The sequence below is a fragment of the Gekko japonicus genome, unplaced genomic scaffold (assembly GCF_001447785.1).
Source record: "Gekko japonicus isolate JY-2015 unplaced genomic scaffold, Gekko_japonicus_V1.1 scaffold515, whole genome shotgun sequence".
Taxonomy (NCBI): Eukaryota; Metazoa; Chordata; class Lepidosauria; order Squamata; family Gekkonidae; genus Gekko; species Gekko japonicus.
In genome coordinates, this window is record NW_015164680.1 from 407,575 (window position 1) to 422,818 (window position 15,244).

At 47.9% G+C, this 15,244-nt stretch overlaps 1 protein-coding gene across 4 annotated transcripts; it reads left to right on the top strand.

Moving 5' to 3' along the window:
* Window positions 1–731: 731 nt before the first annotated feature.
* Window positions 732–14,685, top strand: MRPS33 (mitochondrial ribosomal protein S33). Of its 4 annotated transcripts, none has more exons than XM_015409312.1 (3): window positions 732–807; window positions 7,187–7,440; window positions 14,550–14,685. In XM_015409312.1, exons 2-3 carry the CDS (start codon window positions 7,223–7,225, stop codon window positions 14,653–14,655), a joined length of 324 nt encoding a protein of 107 aa, XP_015264798.1. In that variant the 5' UTR covers window positions 732–807; window positions 7,187–7,222; the 3' UTR covers window positions 14,656–14,685. The 4 variants fall into 4 exon arrangements, with proteins under 4 accessions (XP_015264798.1, XP_015264797.1, XP_015264796.1 ...); XM_015409311.1 differs by having other exon boundaries at window positions 738–835; window positions 7,190–7,440; XM_015409310.1 differs by having other exon boundaries at window positions 739–835.
* Window positions 14,686–15,244: the final 559 nt, after the last annotated feature.

A 15,244-nucleotide genomic window follows, 5' to 3' on the forward strand; every position in this document is an offset into this window, starting at 1 on the left:
GCCGTCCCCGTCTTCTTTGACCTTCAATCTTTCCCAGCATCAGGGTCTTCTCCAGGGAGTGCTCCCTTCTCATTTGGTGGCCAAAGTATTTGAGCTTCAGTTTCATTATCTGGCCTTCCAGGGAACAGTCAGGGTTGATTTCTTTTAGGATTGACTGATTTGATCTTTTTGCAGTCCAAGGGTCCAGCTAAATGGATTATAGCTTTATTTTTTTTTTAATCAAGTTAAAACGATGCTTTTTCGCCCCACTGAAATTAACAGTATGCGCAGCCTGCTCTTAAGTACTTTGACGTGGAAGTAACTCCGAGTGAGCGCGACGATGCCTGTTCCCGAGTCTGCATTACAAAATATACCGTAAAGCCACTTTCATCCATATCCGCACGTTTGAAACGGCTTCAGTGAACTGCAGCCAGATTCAGAGCCCGATTCTATGCAGAATAGGTGAATTTATCCCTAAAAAGCGTAGCACGTCTAAGTGTACAATAAGATCGGGCTGCAGGATATACATCACTTGCAGCATCCACCGTCCGCGTCGTGAGCCGACTGGCCGCCCACACCGAACCTGCTCCGCTTTGTCTTGGAGCGGTCTCTTTTTCACCAATCGGAGGCCTGAGACAGAACGACACGGCTGGCTCGCAATTCCATACGATGACGTTATGCCCGCTCTACGGCGGCCTTCATAATGATCAAGACGCATGCGCGGCGCAGCGTTTTATTTGTACTAGTTCCGAGTTTAACTGCGCTCCGGTGCGTCAAAAGTGAGCACGTTTCCTGTTCTGGAAGGGATGCGCGGGTAGCTGAGTGGAGGTGAGATTTGCCGACTGAGAAGCGCAAGGTAGGAGTCAGTGTAGTAATCATCTTTCTTAGCTTGTTTATACTTCCGGGCAAATCGCGCCTGTATTTTTAATTAATTATTATTTAAGGTAATTTTTTTCTGGGGAGCTCACGGTGGCACACATGGTTCCTCTCCCTTCTGCGCTTTATCCTCACAGCAAACTTCTGAGGTAGGATAGGCTTAGGGATGCTACCCTCCAGGTGGGACCTGGGGATCCCCCAGAGTTACAGCTCATCTCCAGACTACATAGAACATTTCATCTGGGGAGAAAATGGTTGCTTTAGAGAGTGGACTCTATGGTGTACCCCACTGAGGTCCCTGTCCTCCCCAGGCTCCATCCCCAAATCTCCAGGAGTTTCTCAACATGGATCTGGCATAGGGTTGCTAGGTCCCCCCTGGCCACCAGCTGTTGGGGGTGGGGGGGTAGAATTGCCAGATCCAGGTTAGGAAACTGCTGGAGATTTGGGGATGGAGTCTGGGGAGGACAGGGACCTCAGTGGGGTGCAATGCCATAGAGTCCACCCTCCGGAGCATCCATTTTTCTCTAGGGGGAACTGATCTCTGTAATCTGGAGATGAGCTGTAATTCTGGGGGATCCCCAGGTCCCACCTGGAGGCTGGCATCCCTATCTGGCAATCTTCCCATCCCTGGTGGTGGTGGTGGTGGGGGACCTGGCAACCCTAGTCAGGCTGAGGGAAGGTAACTGGCCTAGGGTCCCCCAGTCAGCTTGATGGCTGTCTGAGGATTTGGATGTGGATCTCCCAGATCCTGTGTAGTTGCTGTAACCACTGTAGCCACACTGCTGTGGCCTGTTTCTTCTTGCTGAGGCCATGTTGCCTGTTATTATTCACATAGCTGGCACCTAGTCTCTTATGTCACTTGCATGGTGTAGTGGGATAAGGTCTTAGACTAGGATCTGGAGATCCTGGTTGAAATCTCCATGCAGGGTTGCCAGCCTCCAGTTGGGGCCTGGAGATCTCCTGAAATAATAGCTGATCTTCTCCAGACAACAGAGGTCAATTCACCTTGAGAAAATGGCTGCTTTGGAGGGTGGATTCTATGGCATTATACCCTGTTCAGTAAATATTAAGTGCTACTGTTGTTCCTTTTTTCTGTGCACACTGCTTCCATAGCAAGTGAGACCCTGTATGTGATATTGGCAGCATAGAGGAGAGTTGGCTACACATGTATATTCTATTCTTGGGCCCCTTTTCTGTTTAAAAAGTGAAAGGACAGGAGGAATCTCTGATTGACATAAAGCATGCTGTGTGAAGGGGGTGTATGGCCAAGCTTGCCAAGACACCCCTCATAAATATGGGACTGTGATACTGAACAGTGCATGAATCACTTCTGTGGGGTAGTAAGAGAAGTCCTCTTTGTCTAAGGGATGAAGAAAAATGACAGTTAACTTCCTAAAAGATTTGGCATTGAACACAGAAGTAAAGTAACAGTCAAAGAATGCCAATGGATTCTAAAAGGTGGTTGGCATTCAGATTTCTTTTCCTTTGCATGTTGGGACACTGGAAACCCATGGTGGTCTAAGGAAAGTAAAGGTAAAGGTTTCCCTTGCTCGAAAGCCAGTCAATGCCAAAAATGGGGGGGGGGGATTGCATCAGTTCAGAATGTAACAACTGAAATATCCAAAGTGCTTAAATCCTTCAGTCCCGGACTGTGTAATCAGAACTAGAGTAGTGCCTGTGTAAGTTGAACAGAAGAACCCCATCCAATCATTAAAGAGAAACAGGGGAAATGATGGAATATGGCCATGCACAAGTGGAACCAGATTATGGAAACAGGATTCATTGCAAAAATTCCAATGTTTCCTGCAGAATCCTGATTGTCCTTCAGTCCTTGTGGCATTTGAAGAAAATATGGGAAATGAATAGTCAACTTTTACTATGGGCTAAGTTAAGCCTTTTTAGTAACTAAGGGATGGGCCTTTGTGCACTTCCCATTTATCACTATTGCCATCCTTCCTTTCCATTCGTATTATTCTGTCATTCCACAGGTCCTGCTCTTCCTACCCTCAAGAAATCTACAAATGTACTAAGTTACCATTGTATCTTTCTGAGTAGAGAATTGTGGGATTTTGTGGTTAAGATCCTGAAGTGCAGACTGGAAGGTCAGTAGTTCAGCAGTTCACGACCTGAATGCCGCATGATGGAGTGAGCTCCCGTCTCTGGTCCCAGCTCCTGCCAACCTAGCAGTTCGAAAGCAAGAAATTGCAAGTACCGCTTCGGTAGGAAGGTAACAGCGTTCCGTGCACCTCGGCACCTAGTCATGCTGGCCTCATGACCACGGAAACATCTTTGGACAGCGCTGGCTCTTTGGCTTAGAAACGAAGATGAGCACCGCATCCCTAGAGTCCAGTTTGACTGGCTTCCGAGCAAGGGGAACCTTTACCTAATACGTAGATGTTTATTTGGATGTTGCAGTGGCCCACAGTGGTGTTCCTCTCTAAGCATCTCTGTTGGCTAAGTTAGCTGGTTGCCGTTTTGATGCACAAATGCGCACCACAAGTTACCCCCATCACATTTAGAAACTAAATTTGCTCCACTACCTTTATGGGGTTACCTGTTACCCTTCATGTTAACAAAGTCTTTGTTAAGTTGGTTGAAATCTGCTTGGCTCCATCCTGCTACCACCAGCCTTGTTCTCTCAGATGCATGTTTAATAGTTTATACTTGTGAGGTTGGCTCTTGGGAAACCTGGTTTAAAAGGCAAGGACTTTAAACATTATTGCAACCACTGACACCTGTTGAACTATTCCCAAACTTCAGCACAGGAGCTAAACCTCTATGACAGAGGCTCTCCAAGAGATGGTTGTGTAGGTATTGCCCTCTCCTTGTGTCCCCCAGGGTCAAGGATGAGGCACATGCAATAAAATGAAATGGTAAAGTGAGATGTGAAAATTCTGAACTGTGTCACTTCTCACTCCAGGTGGAGAAGGCAAAGCAATCCTTTAAACTAAAAATCCTTGTGCATCTGGATTGGTATGCTAAACTTGTCTTTCTAAAGTGCTTGTTTAATGTATGTGGGGGAGCATCTTACATAGTGGGACATTTGAAGACATGATGCCGCCTCTGTGGTCCAGAGTGGAGTACTATGGTCCATCCCACCAACTTAAGCTGCTTCATGGGCAGAAGGTGCAAAATCCTGACTTTTGTGTCAACCCCATTGCTTTATACCCCGCCTGTACCATCTCCACCCAAAAGGTCTTCCTACATTCTAGTCTCAGTAGTGGTGGATGCCTTTCAGCACACAAGCAATGTTTCATTCACCGATCCAATATCTCTACTTGGTTGGGGCTGGGGTCTCAGTTGCACGTTGCTCTGCCCCGTGAGCCCATTCAGTGCTGGAGCAGATTTGCTGGTTTCTTTTTTTCTGGGGGCATTCTTGAAACTGTAGACTGTGTCAGGCCTCAGAGGAGCCAAGTTTGTACCATGAGGAATTTGCTAGATAAGAGATTCCACAGAATGGACTGGTGAAAGGGGTTGGTTACACTGGACCATGTAAGGAAGTTAGTTATGACGAGGCCATGAAAATCCTATGTTTTCTGGGTGGTTAGGCAGTAGGGATGTGTGTTTCCGGAATTTCCTTGCTGAAGTTGCCTGTGCTGTTAGTTTAGCTCCTCCTGTTTGAAACAGTTCCTTTTTAAAGAAGCTTATTTTGGACAAAACTTGGTAGCTTGTAGTATCATTAATATAATTCAATGATTAGGTAAAGGTAAAGGTTCTCTTGCTCGAAAGCCAGTCGAATCCGACTCTAGGGTTGCGGTGCTCATCTCCGTTACAAAGCCGAAGAGCCAGCGCTGTCCGAAGACGTTTCCGTGGTCATGTGGCCGGCATGACTAAACACCAAGGTGCATGGAACGCTGTTACCTCCCCACCGAAGTGGTACCTATTTATCTACTTGCAATTTCTTGCTTTCGAACTGCTAGGTTGGCAGGAGCTGGAACTAGAGATGGGAGCTCACTCCATCATGCGGCACCTGGGTCTCGAACTGCTGAACTACCGACCTTCCACAGCCTGCAGTTCAGCGTCTTAATAGGTGACTTTGGCAGACGAATCTCTCAAACCAACCTACTTAATAGGCTGGTTGAGCAGGTAAAATGGCGAAGGGAAAACTGGGCATGCCCACCAGAACTCCTTGGACGAAGAGCAGGCTAAAGATGGACTCCTCCCCACCACCACCACCCCAGTCAAGTCAAGACTCTCACCATGTAAACTGCATTTGTTCTTATGGTGTTGTTGCCAGCCCTAAGGGTTCTCATTTGAATGCAGGTGGTGAGAAAGAGACCAAGCAGTTGCCCAATGGAATCATTACAGAGTATCTTGAAATCTGCATGGGTGAGATTGCTCCACAGAGATTGGAACATGGCAAGGCTATTCTGAATTCAACAACATTTTTTTTTGCCATCAAGTCGCAGCCAAATTGTAGCAACCCCACCCCACAGTGTTCTCAAGGCAAGAGACGTTCAGAGGTGGCAACCCTGGGCTTCCTTAGTGGACTTCTGTTTAGCCTCTGAGATCTGAGGAGATCGGGCTAGCCTGGGCTGTCCAGGTCAAAGCAACAGGCTTTCCTGACTGTTCATTGTGGATTGACTGGTATGTGAACTAGTATGGAGACTGCCTTGTGTGAGTTGGTTTGGCTGGTAATATGAGGGTTAAAAAATGCTACAAGAAAATATAGCCATATAGAGCAGAGGTGGCTAGGAAGATGCATGTGAGCAAGATCTGGCCCTGACAACACTGTTAAATGTTACCACATTTGTATTTGCCCCCTTCCTCCAAAGTTCTCCTCCTCCTTATTTTTAACCAAACTTTTAATCAAAGTATGGTTAGAAAGCAGTAACTGATTCTACCCTTTCACCCTGCGCTTCTCTTGGGTCTTCTGTCATGTCCAAACACATTACTTTATTGGATGACGGTGCTTGTGTCTTCTGGCCATTTATTTTATATTTCATCCTGCCCTTTTCCCATCACTCCCTCCTTCTGTGAAAAAGGCGAGGCTGAGAGAGTGTGGCTGGCCCAAGATAGTCCAGTAAAGCCCAGGCCCGTAGCCAGGGTATTTTGATTTTGGGGGGGAGCTTTTAAAAAGTCGGGGGAGGCACTGAAATTCACACGTGGCTCCCACTTTTCCCCCAAAGCATTTAAAGGGTCCCTCCCCCCACTTCTCCCCCAAAGTATTTAAACTTTAAGTGCTTTGGGTGAAGAGCGGGGGCCGCATGCCAGCTTGGAGTACAGGTGTGTGCGTGGCCTCCCCCTGCTTCTCCCCGGAAACCATGGGGCCTGGGCTCCAGGAGGCCCCACCATAGCTATGGGCCTGGATTTGCCCCTAGGCCACCCTGATTCCAGTCCAACATGCTGATCAGTACAGCACACTAGCTCTCTAAGGTGTTCAGTCTAACGCAAAAAGATGTTAGCTATCTGTGGCGATATGGAATATCATAAGCAAAGGAAGCCAGCTTCTGCCCGATGGGTTTACAGTTTAAAATTCGGTAGTGGAGGAGGTAATGGAAGGAAGGTTAATGAGACCAATCTAAGCCATTGCAGCTGCCTGTACTTGAGCTTTGTGTCCGTTTGGGGGTGCGTGAGGACTAAGGGTCCTTTGTTTTTAGGTGTTCTAAATTTTTATGTAAGCTGCCCTGAGCCTGCCTTTGCGTGGAGGGCAAGGGTATAAATCAAATAAATAAATAAACAAACAAACAAGGGTCCACAGGGAAGGAAACTCATCAGCTTCTTTTGGGGGAGGGGCTGTATTGACCATCCAGGCCCATCTGCAGCAGCAGGACTGAGCCAGTGTGGTACAGTGGTTAGAGTGTCAAGACTAGGAACTTGGAGACTCGGGTTCAAATCCCCACTCTGCCGTGGAAAGTTGCCGGGTGACCTTAGGCCTCTTGCACACTTTCAGACGAACCAAACTCACAGGATTGTTGTGGGGATAAAATGGAGGGAAGAAGAACAATGTAAGCAGCCTAGGATCCCCACTGAAGAGAAAGGTAGGGTGTTCATGAAGTAAATAAGACTGTCTGGGGGTAAGGAATTTTTGCCCTCACCCCCCCTTTTTTTACCGCCCAGTCTTCCCGCACTGCTGCAGCGATTAAGAAGAGCAACTAGGACTCTTTTTTAAAAAAAAAATTGAGGTCCAAAGGAAGACAGTGTTTTAGAATATAACTTAGTGAGAGCCTTCGACTTCCCAGTATGCCAATGAGATGGGAGATGCAATTCCTAAAAGAGATCGGCATCGTCCCTTTTTGATTGGGCCATGAAAACTAACAGTAGTAGATTGCCACAGCCCTTCCTACGTACCACTTGCAGTTTCCAAGCAGCCCTCTCTTCTTTTCTCTAGCAGTGAGGCACGCATAGGCCCCTTTAGCCTTCGGAGATGTCCTCCAGCCTTTCCAACTACGCCTTGAGGATGGCCCGCCTGAGCGCACGGATATTCGGAGAAGTCGCTCGGCCGACCGACACAAAGTCCATGAAGGTCGTGCAGCTGCTCAGCGACTTGCCCATGGCCAAGCGGAAAGAGGTCTACGACTGGTATCCTCCCCACCGTACCTACGCCAACCTGATGAGGAAACTACGCTTCTACGGCCTCTACAGGTAGTCCGGGCCACTGGGGGTGGGCGGGTGAGTGAAGGCACGGTCGAAGACCCCAAGGAAAAGGGGGTTTCGTGCTTGGTTAAGGAAGAAGGAGGATTGCTGAAGGACTGCAAAAGGTGCGAATGGGATGGGCCTCCTGCTTGGGTTTCATGTAGCGCAGGGGTAGATCTCATGCATCTGTGGGAAACCCAGATTCAAGCCCTGGTGTCTTCTGTGAAAGGATCTGCGTATGCATGGAAAGGCAGTTACTTGAGACCTTGAAGAAATGCTTTTTGGCTTAAGTAGATCCTTGATCCCTCCTCAAACTTTTAATGGGGCCATACTTTGAAATGAACAAAGCCTGATGAGCAAGGGCAGTACGTTCTACTCACTGTCACTGCTGTGATTTTGCGTAAGCCGAAATACAGAGAGAGAGGCTCATTAATGCCCTGTACCCTTATTCTACCCCGCCCCCCCATGCACATATGTGATGTGGACAGCTACAGTGGCGCTGGCCAAGTTCTTCCCTTGGCTGCTTGGTCCCATGCACAAGGAGAAGAGGATAAGTGCTTTGATTTATACCCCGCCCTTCATTACCCGAAGGAGTCTCAGAGTGGCTAACAATCACTTTCCCTTTGTCTCCCCACAACAGACACCCTGTGAGGTAGGTGGGGCTGAGAGAGCTCTCTGGAGACGTGCCCTTGAGAGAACAGCTCTGAAAGAACTTATGGCTGACTCAAGGTCACTCCCAGATTAGAGTCCGTGCTCTTTACCACTACCCCAAACCAGCCTGAGGGTCCAAAGGCAAGGACTTGGCCTGAGCTGCTGTGGCTGTTTGCATTGCATGCACGTGTATGTGGGGCAGAGAGAGTTGAAGAGCCATGCGCCTGGGAGTGAACAGCAGAGGAAGCTGCTCTGTATGAGCCCTTGGCTTCTCATGCTGGAGAGGAGGGGTTTAGAGAGCCCTTTGCCAGAGTTTTCATGGAGGCAGTCATTTAAGGTGCATCATATTTATCTGGATATTTAGACCCTGCTTTTCTCTCCAAGGGCAACCTAAAGCCACATACAGCGTTTCAGGCTGTGTATGAATGGTTGGCGCACCCAAGACCACCCAGTGAGTTTCCATGGCAGGTTCAAAACCAAGTCTGCCAGCTCCACCACACCAGAGCAACTCTGGCTGTACTAAGGGACAGGGTAGGATCTTGGGCCCAGGCCCACTGAGAAGCTGCTAAGTGATTGAACCAGGGCAGCTAATGCCCCCTTCCTTCCTTATTTCTCAGATGTCCCTACCCACCTCAGCAAGCCTCTGGGGTAAGGAGGGTTAGGTGTTCTCGCTCCTGGGGCAGGGGAGTGTGATGGGGAAAGGTAAGCAAGGGCTAGGGGCTGCAGGCTCAGGTGTCACCCCTTGTTGAGTCCTCGCTGGGGGCAGCTGCTTCCAAATGGGCCTTACCTGCAGACACAACACAGTGCCTCCCCTGGTCTTCTGAGGCATCTCCTGCAGCAAGAAGACCGAGAAACGCTGGGATCAGCGCCTTGCCAGAGGGAAGAGTTGCTGTTGGGTTTCAGTCTGCATAGAAAGAGGATTTGCTCCGGGAGTAGCTACAGGGAGAGGTTGCCAAGTCCGGTGGCCTGACTGAGATATTAGTCTTTCAGTGGAGAACAACCTGAAGCCCCCGATTCCCCCCCCCTCGAAGTTGCCGTACACTTAATCAGACCACTGGTTGATAAAGGTCAGTGTTGTCTACTCTGATCGGCGGAAGCTCTCCAGGGTCTTCCACATCTCCTACGATCTCATCTCTGTTAAATGGAGATGCCCAAGATTGAACCTTGGACGTTCTGAATGCCAAGCAGGTACTCTACCACTGAGCTGTGGCCCCCTTCTCCATCCATAATTCTTCTAAGAGACCCCTGCATTGCTTTAGTCATTTGCAGAGTGCTGCCACCAGTTCGCTCTCTGAAGGGCAGCAACTACTCTGGGGGAGTGAATGGCCACTTGTGTACGTTGGCTTTGGGAGGGGGGGGGGGACTGGGGCAAGCTAGACCAGTCACTCGAGGTAGGCAAATGCAGGAGGGCTGGAGCCGCACTCCTTCTTTGCTGAGAGCATCTCCTGTTTCCTTAAATATCTCCCCAACAGTGAGTTAAGCAATGAAATATTGCTCCTCCAATACGGCACGGGCTTCAGAGCTTCTAAGAGACGGTATAGGTTTCTATTTTTAATCCTGCATAGGGGCCATCCAGGTGTTCTCTGTGCTTCTTGGGAGTGGAGGGAGGAGAGAGCGGAACGGCAAGCCCGCCTCTTGCAGTGCTCTCTGTTTTAGCTGCTCCCTTGCTCAGAAGAAGCCAACACAGGATCACACTGTTGCTTTTCTCAGAAATGCATTTGGCTGCAGGCAGTAGACGCTTTGACGGGGGTGGAATAAAATTAAGGCCTGAGAGGCACTTTTGTGAACGTGTAACAATATTAGCAGCTCGGCAACCCTAGGCTGGCGATGTTGTCTTGCTAATGGACAGGTACGGCTGCTGGGGAAGTAAATCAGAATGGAAACTTAAATTCAGTCCAGGGCTTCTTAATCAAAAGGAGGTTTATTAATAGACTTTAAGCCTGTTATGCTTGCTGCAGCCAAATAAGGCCTGTGCGAAGTCTTCCCACACAGGTTGCGTGAAAGGCCCCCTTTCCACCTGACCTCCTGAGATTTCTGACGTGGATCAAGACTCAATAGTGTCCTGTTGCCAGAAGGTTACTAGCTTAGCAGCGTTTTGGGAGAGAATGTAAACGGTGGGCAGAGAAAGCAGTCTGTGGTGTGGGGACAGAAAGCTTTCTTCCTTAGCTGCACAGAGAGGTTGTCTTAGCTACTGCTTTTGAACGTTCCCGTTATGTGATGCGAAGCCTGGATTTCTGAAGCTACATTGGTTTTCTTCCATGAAACAAAAGCAGGATTAAAGCCCTCATGTTGTGGAAAGGGGTTTTGGAATATTTGCTGATGGCTCCAAAACGGGGTAAAATAACTACTTTTCACAGCAGGAAGGTATGAAGCTGCCTTCAACAGAGTCAAACCACAGGTTTGACTAACCTCGCAGTATCTGCTGGCTGGGATCCAGACTAAATTCTCAATTCCTGCCCAATCTGCCTTCCTGCTGCAAAGCCTGTCTTCTCATTCCTCAGAGTTCCTTCCCACCCACTCCCCGAGCGGGGGGGGGGCAGCAGGGGGGCAGGAGAGTTTCATTCTGGCCTTGTAACATTTTGTCTGGATCCAACTCACTGACTGGCAGTGACTGGTCAAAGGGTCAGACGGAGGCTTTTCTCAGCCTTTGCTGTCTGAAATCCACTTTCGTTGGAGAAGGCGGGACCCTCTGCAGCCAAAGCACTGGCTGCGTTGCATCGCTGTGGCTCCCCCACCCAAACCCATCTCATGGCTTCCCGTTTCATTCTCCTTCCCCTGATCTCATCCCAACCTGCTCTGGCTTTTCCTACCACCCTGGCGTTAACCTGCCAAAAACTTCACACTTGGCAGAGGCTCTGGGGCTACTTTACATGCTCTGTGCTTTGTACACGGATGTAACTTCCTGCAGGCACTTGCTTTGTGTGAAGTAGCCTTTAAGATTAAATGCAACAAGTCTGTGCAAGGCAGATATTTGCAAATCTCTTATCTGAAGGCTTTGGATCAAATCCAGCTTTCTTGGTGCAGTTTCAGGTGCAGTTTTTAGGCCTTTTTCTATAGACTGTGGGTCCAGTTCAGGTGTGATCCAGCACCATATGCATACATTGAGTTGTACTGAGCATTTCGTTACCTGCTCCTCTTTCTCCCTCTCCCCATTTACCTTTCAGATTCCTCTAATTCAGATTGATGTGAGTGAGAGCTGAAAAAGGAAGGCAAACCTGCAAAGAAAAATGTTACTGGCTGACATTGTCAGTCATGTTGCTTTGTGGATTAAGGGTAGATGGATGATACTGGGATCTGATACCTGATTTCACGTTGGATCATAGGTTCCACAGTTCATAATACAAAGAGTGCAGCGCTTTGGGGTTTCATAAGGAAGCTAGTTACTTTCAAGAGAAAAATGGAGCCTTTCACTTTCTTTGGTCTGAGAATTACAGGTACAATCAGTAGCCTCATTAATGGGAGGTGTAATGGACCTCTAAGTGAAAGAAATTAGGAAATTGGCTCTGCTGGAGAGGGTAAAAGGATATGGTTCCTCCCTGCCCAACATCCAGCCCCTTGTTCACTATTGCACTATATCTCCAGCACGAAGGGGCAAACCAATTTCAGGAAATGTGCAGTTAACTGACGGCAAAGAGATGCTGCTTCTGTTGCCTCATTCAGTCTCATCCGCTTCTGTCGACTTTTCCAAACTACATGATTGTTGATCCCCTTGATAGGGGTTTAGGGACTGCCGGGCCCCCAGCTGTTAGTTTGGCATTCTCTCTTTCAAAAGCTTGGGCCTGGAGGGAAAGGGGTTCTAAACAAGTGGAGTCAATTCTCATCTTTCTGGTTGGATGTTTATAGGGAAAATCCAAAAATTCTGGGATATGACTTGCAAACATTCTTTGCCAAAAACCACACCATCTCTCCACTTAAAGGATTTCTGATCAATGTTGCTGAGAAAGACCTTTGGTTGAGACCTGGTGTTGAGTTTTGCAATTGGTGTGTTTGACAGCTCTAATTGAGTCTCTCTGTGTTTAATACTTAGTGTATTATTATTATTAGCTAATAGAATAATTCTTTAGAAGCAGAAAGCAATATCTATGCCACATACTGAAATATGGAGTGAAACAATATGAGAATTTGCAGTCAAAGAAAGAGTAGCCTTTATTAGACAAGGAACCACTGTGAAGTATCATGACATTGGTCTAATTTGTGGATTTACCTGGACATAAATAAACGTTAAAACTCCAGACGCCGAACTGAAATCACTCCCCATTTCGGACTGCCTGGCTCCCTCATGCGCAGGGAAGGAAGGAGGGGCGACTGATCTGGAGAGCGGAAGAGGCTGCCAGCTAGAGTGGAAACCGTTGCTGTGCTGCGTTAAACTTGCTGCCTTGTGGGGTGCAGGCTGTCTGGCTTTTGTATACTTACATATAAACATGGATTGCTGCCGTTTCTCCTACTGGGGGTGGTGCTGCATCTGCATACTCCATTGCCATCCTTAACATTTGAGTGGAGAACCCATAGCACAGTGTGGGACTGAGGCTTTGCATGTTTAAACTCCCTGGCTGTTGCCCCCCCCCCCCCGTGCCAAAGCGTTTCTTGCACCACGGCTGGGAATTAAAGTCTGTCCCCAAGAGCTGCTGTCGTTCAGACAAGACCGTAATTGATTCCATGCAGTGTTAGATAGCTTCATTCCTTAGACCATGGGTGTGGGGTGTTTAATTATCGTGCAGCATTTAGCAGTTGTGCGTGTGTTATGCATAACAGTCTTGTGTTTAGAGAGATGCTAAGCATCATGCCATCTACCCCTTAACAGCTTTGTTGAATACCCTCATCCTTAGTTTTTAACCTGGTTTTGCTTCAGGAGATGTAGGTATTCACTGATGGTATTCTGATCACTTCCCATGTTGTAGCAGACCCACATTCAACTTTCCTAGGAAGGCACTTCCAGATGCGGCTTCCGAGGAAATGAATGGAAAATCCACGGTCTCATGATCAAGGAATAGTCTTGCATCTTCTTGCCCGCCTCGAAGGCTTACATCTCTCCCCACCTTGGTATCTGAAGAAGTGAGGAGTGACTCATGGAAGCTCATACCCTACCACAAATGTTGTTAGTCTCTAAGGTGCTACTGGACTCTTAACTCTTTTCTATCTCGCTCCACTGTTAGCATCAGAAACATAAGTTCAATAAGAGTTCAGAAGCTTGCACCCGTTTGCAGTGAGCCTTAAATAAACAGTACCTACATTACTGCCTTCTGCCTTAAAGGATCTTGCCATCCTCACAATTCTAGATTTTAAAAGAAAAGTTTGCTCAGAATCAAAGTATAAAGGTAGACTTTCTCATATCTCATCTACTGGAGAGCATCACCTGCCACTGGTTCTTCTGGTTTAGAATAAGAAAATTTCTGGGCAAACAGGAGTCTGGGTTTTTGTCAGTCCTTAAGGTGACACGAGATTGTGTGTGTTGAAGCAGGCTGAATATGGCTCCTCCTCTGGGATTATTAGGAGCTGTGGTGGCTCAAGTGGTTAAGACGCTGAACTGCAGGCTGTGGAAGGTCAGTAGTTCAGCAGTTTGAGACCCGGGTGCCGCATGACGGAGTGAGCTCCCGTCTCTAGTTCCAGCTCCTGCCAGCCTAGCAGTTCGAAAGCAAGAAATTGCAAGTAGATAAATAGGTACCACTTCGGTGGGAAGGTAACAGTGTTCCGTGCGCCTTGGTGTTTTGTCATGCCGGCTACATGACCACGGAAATGTCTTCGAACAGCGGTGGCTCTTCGGCTTGGAAACGGAGATGAGCACCGCAACCCTAGAGTTGGACTCGACTGGCTTTCGAGCAAGGGAACCTTTACCTTTACCTGGGATTATTACCTGTTCTAAAAAAGAAGCACTCCTGCTTTGAGTGGAAATGCCACAAATTGACAAACCCATTTGTTGCGTGCCCAGTCTAGGTGGTGCAAATCAGTTCCCCGGTAGGAGCCGTGTACCCACTGGCCCTGTCCTAGATGCTGCCCCATTTTACATACTTCCTGCACAGAAAGCTTAGTGAAGCATGCCTCCAGCTGCCTGGCATGTGCATTGGGGAGCCAGTTTGGTTTAGTGGTTAAGAGCACGGACTCTGATCTGGGAGAACCAGGTTTGATTCCCAATTCCTTCACATGTAGCTGGTGGGTGGACCTTGGGTCAGTCACAAGTTCTCTCAGAGCTGTTCTCGCAAGAGCAGTCCTTGAAAGAGCTCTTTAAGCCCCATCTACCTCACAGGGTATCTGTTGTGGGGAGGGGAAGGGAAAGGAGTTTGTAAGCCGTTCTGAGACTCCGAGTGAAGGGTGAGGTTTAAATCCAGTCTCCTTCCTGAACATCCAGGGGATACATGTTTTACGTAGGAGGAGGTGGTACAGAAAGCGATACACAACGAGTTCACCTGTCCATTCAGCAGAGTCTCTTTCCATTGCCTTTCCCTCCTCTCTTGTGTCCTTCTCCTCCTTAGAGATGAGCATGAGGATTTCTCGGAAGAGATGAAAAGACTGCGGAAGCTACGTGGGAAAGGACCACCGAAGAAAGGAGAAGGAAAGAGAGCGATGAAGAGAAAATAGCACCATCCCTGTATTTAATAAAATGTTTTTGCGTCATTGAATAATTTAATTTGATCCATTTTTTTAAAAAAAAATCCTCTTTCTCCAGAGTGCTCAGGGTGGCCGATATCATGGATTACCTGCGCTTTGTCCTCCCAACTGTTTTCATGGTAACTGGGGATATGAACCTGGGACTCCTCTGCCTTAATCTAATTTTGGCTCCAGCACACCATTCCACAGTGGTCCCAACATCTTTGTGTGTGTGTGCTTGTAAGCCTGGATGTCATGGTGACTTCTGGTGACCCCTAGTGGGGCTAGGATGTTTTCAGAGAGGTGGCTTGATTGCCTGCCTCTGCATCCTGGCCCTGATATTCCCGAAATCTTTGAGTGGAGAGCCAGCTTCCACTTACTTTTCCATTTGGAGGAGAATTTGTCAAGGAGAGGCATCCTTCGTTGTACCCACAGTGTCCCTGAGAGCCTCTTCCCTGATGTGTAGTTCAATTTCAAAAAGAAATCGTTATTTATATAGAGGGTGATTAAAATGTGGAACTCACTGCCAGAGGATTTAGTGATGGCCACAGGAATAAATAGCTTTAGAAGGAGATGTGGG